The sequence below is a fragment of the Vanellus vanellus genome (assembly GCF_965231255.1).
Source record: "Vanellus vanellus genome assembly, contig: HAP1_SCAFFOLD_2496, whole genome shotgun sequence".
Classification (NCBI taxonomy): Eukaryota; Metazoa; Chordata; class Aves; order Charadriiformes; family Charadriidae; genus Vanellus; species Vanellus vanellus.
Genome location: NW_028128302.1, coordinates 1 through 3000, shown reverse-complemented (window position 1 = coordinate 3000; position 3000 = coordinate 1). Strand labels below are relative to the sequence as shown.

The following is a 3000-nucleotide window of genomic DNA, read 5'->3' as shown; positions in this document are numbered from 1 at the left end:
GGCAGGGCGGCGGGGGGGGGGACACACCGCTACTCCTTGGCCCTGCCGATGATGGCCAGGATGTAGAGGAAGATGTTGATGATGTCGGTGTAGAGGTTGAGGGCGGCGAAGATGTACTCCTCGGGGCTGAGCGCCAGCTGCTTGTTGCCCAGGATCATCTGCGTGTCCACCGCCAGGAACTGCCGGAGAGGGGGGGGACATCATCGTCGGGGGGGGGACACGCCATCATCGTCAGGGGGACACGCACCGGGGAGGACAGGGGGGCAGCAGCACCCCACACCACCCAGCAGCCGCCCCACAAGCGGGTCCCTCGCCCCCAACCCCGTCCCCCCCACCTCACGCACAGCCGGACCCCCTTCCCCCCCGGGTGCCGGTTTGGGCCCCCCCCGGCGGCGGCACTCACGCAGGTGAAGAGCAGAGCCCCCAGGGAGGCGTAGACGATGTCCATGATGCGGTTCCGGATGAAGATGCAGAGGATGGAGAAGACGATGAGGACGACGAGGCAGATGATGAGCACCCCCCGGCAGGAGGTGAAGTCGTACTTGGTCTGTGGGACAGGGGGGCAGTGAGGGGGGGGAGGGGGCGTACACCCAATTCGGAGACCCCCCCAGCCCCAGCAGGGAGCCGGGGGGGTCATAGAGCTGGCTCGGAGCCCCCCAGCATGGAGCTGGGGGGTTGTATGCCCAGTTTGGAGCCCCCCAGCAGGGAGCCAGGGGGGTCGTACCCCTTGTTTGGAGCCCCCCAGCCCCAGCAGGGAGATGGGGGGGGGCATATGCCCAGTTCAGAGCCCCCCAGCATGGAACCAGGGGGGTTGTACGCCCAGTTCAGAGCCCCCAGCCCCAGCAGGGAGATGGAGGGGTTGTATCCCCAGTTCAGAGGCCCCCCCCACCCCAGCATGGAGCTGAGGGGGTCATACGCCCGGTTCGGAGCCCCCAGCCCCGGCAGGGAGCCGGGGGGTGGCCCAGCCGCCCCCACCGCCCCCCCGGGAGCTGACCTGGAGGGAGAAGATGACGACGGTGAAGCAGACGACGACGGTGATGCCCACGGCCATGATGACGGCGTCGGTGTTGTAGAAGCTGGCGATCATCCCCACCATGTAGGACAGGCTGACGGTCAGGATGGACTGGGGGGGGACAGACGGGCACCGTGTCACCGTGTCACCCCGGCTCGGCCGCGACCCCCACTTCACCACCCACCGCCGCCACAGCCGGGCCGGGTGACACCGCAGTGCCCAACGCCCTTCGCTCTCGGCTTTGCCGAGTCCGGTGACACCGTGGTACCCAATGCCATTCGCTCTCGGCTTTGCCGAGTCCAGTGGTGCCGCGGTACCCAATATCCTTCACTCTCGGCTTTGCCGAGTCCGGTGACACCACAGTGCCCAGTGCCCTTTGCTCTCAGCTTTGCTGAGTCCGGTGACGCCGTGGTGCCCAACGCCCTTCGCTCTCAGCTTTGCCGAGTCCGGTGACACCACAGTGCTCAACGCCCTTCGCTTTTGGCTTTGCTGAGTCCGGTGACGCCGCAGTACCCAATGCCATTTGCTCTCGGCTTTGCTGAGTCCGGTGGTGCCACGGTGTTCAATGCCGTTCACTTTCGGCTTTGCCAAGTCCAGTGGTGCCACAGTGCTCAACGCCATTTGCTCTCGGCTTTGCCGAGTCCGGTGGTGCCACAGTGCCCAATGCCGTTCGCTCTCGGCTTTGCTGAGTCCGGTGGTGCCAGGGTGCTCAATGCCGTTCGCTCTCGGCTTTGCCGAGTCTGGAGCGCCCCCCCTGTGCCCCCAAACCCACCCAGCTGTGTCCCCCATCCCCACGGCACCCTGCGGGTGTCCCCAGGGCGGTTGGGGCTGGCGGTGCCGAAGCTGCCGCCGTGCTGTGCCGCGCCGGCGCTTACCAGGGCCACCAGGTTCCAGGGGTGTTTGCGTCGGAAATCACCGCAGCAGCTGAGGACGATGAGGGAGATGAAGAAGACGGCGTAGGAGACGTAGTACGTCCAGACGTTGCGCTGCACGAAGCCCTTCACGCCTTTGACGAAGGTGAAGACGGCCACGAAGGCGAAGGTGACGCTCAGCTGCAGGCTCAGCACCAGGAACACCTGGGGGACGGGGGGGGACACCGGTCACGGCCGGGAGGGGGTCCCAACGCCCCCCACAGCCCCGGGGAGCGGCGCCGGCCGTGTCCCACCTTGCGGATGAAGGCTTGCCGGACGCTCTTGTCATCCCAGTGCGCGGTGGGGAAGTCCTGGTTGTCGTAGTAGGAAGGTGGTCCGTCCTCGTGGTAGGTGCTGTGCAGGGGGGCTGCGGGGGGGGACGCGGGGGACACACACACACACGTGTGAGGGGGGACGGGGGGGGGCTGCCTGCACGGCCGCACCGAGCCCCGGGACCTGCCGTGGCGGCCGCGGTCTCCGCGGTGGGACCCGGCTCCGGCGAGGGAAGAGATGGGGCTGGGGGCGGTGGGGGGGCCATGGGAGGGGGCAGCGGAGCTCTGGGCCCCCCCCAAGCCGAGCATCAGGCCGGCGTGCCCACCAAACCACCAAATCCAGGGGGTGTCCCCCTCCCAGCACCCCCCTCCCACGGGCAGAGCACCCCAGAGTGTGTGTGTGTCCACCCCCCAGGGCTGGGGTCACCTGGGGGGGTCCCCTTCTTTGGGGGGTCCCCACAGCCCCACTCAGCCACCCAGAGCTGTGCCAGCAGCTGGGACCCCCCCTCGCCCACCCATGCTGGCCACGCAGCCGAAACCCACCCGCTGTGAGGGGGCTAACCCCCCCAGGACAGACCCCCCCGCCATGTCCGTGTGTCCCCCCCCCTGTCCGCGTGTCCCCCCCCCGAGCCCCGTTACTTACAGTCTTGGTCGCCGGGGACCATGGGCTGCGGCTGCGCGTAGGGGGGCTGCGCGTAGGGGCCCTGCGGGTACGGCCCCGGGGGGGGGTACGGCCCGGGGGGGTACGGCCCAGCAGGGGGGTACGGCCCCGGGGTGGGGTACGGCCCCGGCCCCTGCGGGAAGC

The 3000-nt window shown here is 69.0% G+C and overlaps 1 protein-coding gene across 1 annotated transcript; it reads right to left on the bottom strand.

Annotated features, from left to right (window-relative positions):
* Positions 1–6: 6 nt before the first annotated feature.
* Positions 7–2994, bottom strand: GRINA (glutamate ionotropic receptor NMDA type subunit associated protein 1). The gene is made up of 6 exons (XM_082500501.1): positions 2839–2994; positions 2178–2290; positions 1888–2088; positions 995–1123; positions 404–547; positions 7–179 (listed from the first exon to the last, which is right to left on the bottom strand). The coding sequence occupies exons 1-6, from the start codon at positions 2858–2860 to the stop codon at positions 30–32; spliced, it is 759 nt and encodes a 252-aa protein (XP_082356627.1). The 5' UTR covers positions 2861–2994; the 3' UTR covers positions 7–29.
* Positions 2995–3000: the final 6 nt, after the last annotated feature.

What these genes read in the sequence shown, in the direction of transcription:
- GRINA (XM_082500501.1), bottom strand. Translation starts at nt 2,860, where the DNA reads ATGGTCCCCGGCGACCAAGACT. An exon ending in GGTCCCCGGCGACCAAGACT is followed by an intron (nt 2,291 to 2,838) that starts GTAAGTAACGGG and finishes CCCCCCCCGCAG; the next exon opens with CCCCCCTGCACAGCACCTAC. An exon ending in GGCAAGCCTTCATCCGCAAG is followed by an intron (nt 2,089 to 2,177) that starts GTGGGACACGGC and finishes CCCGTCCCCCAG; the next exon opens with GTGTTCCTGGTGCTGAGCCT.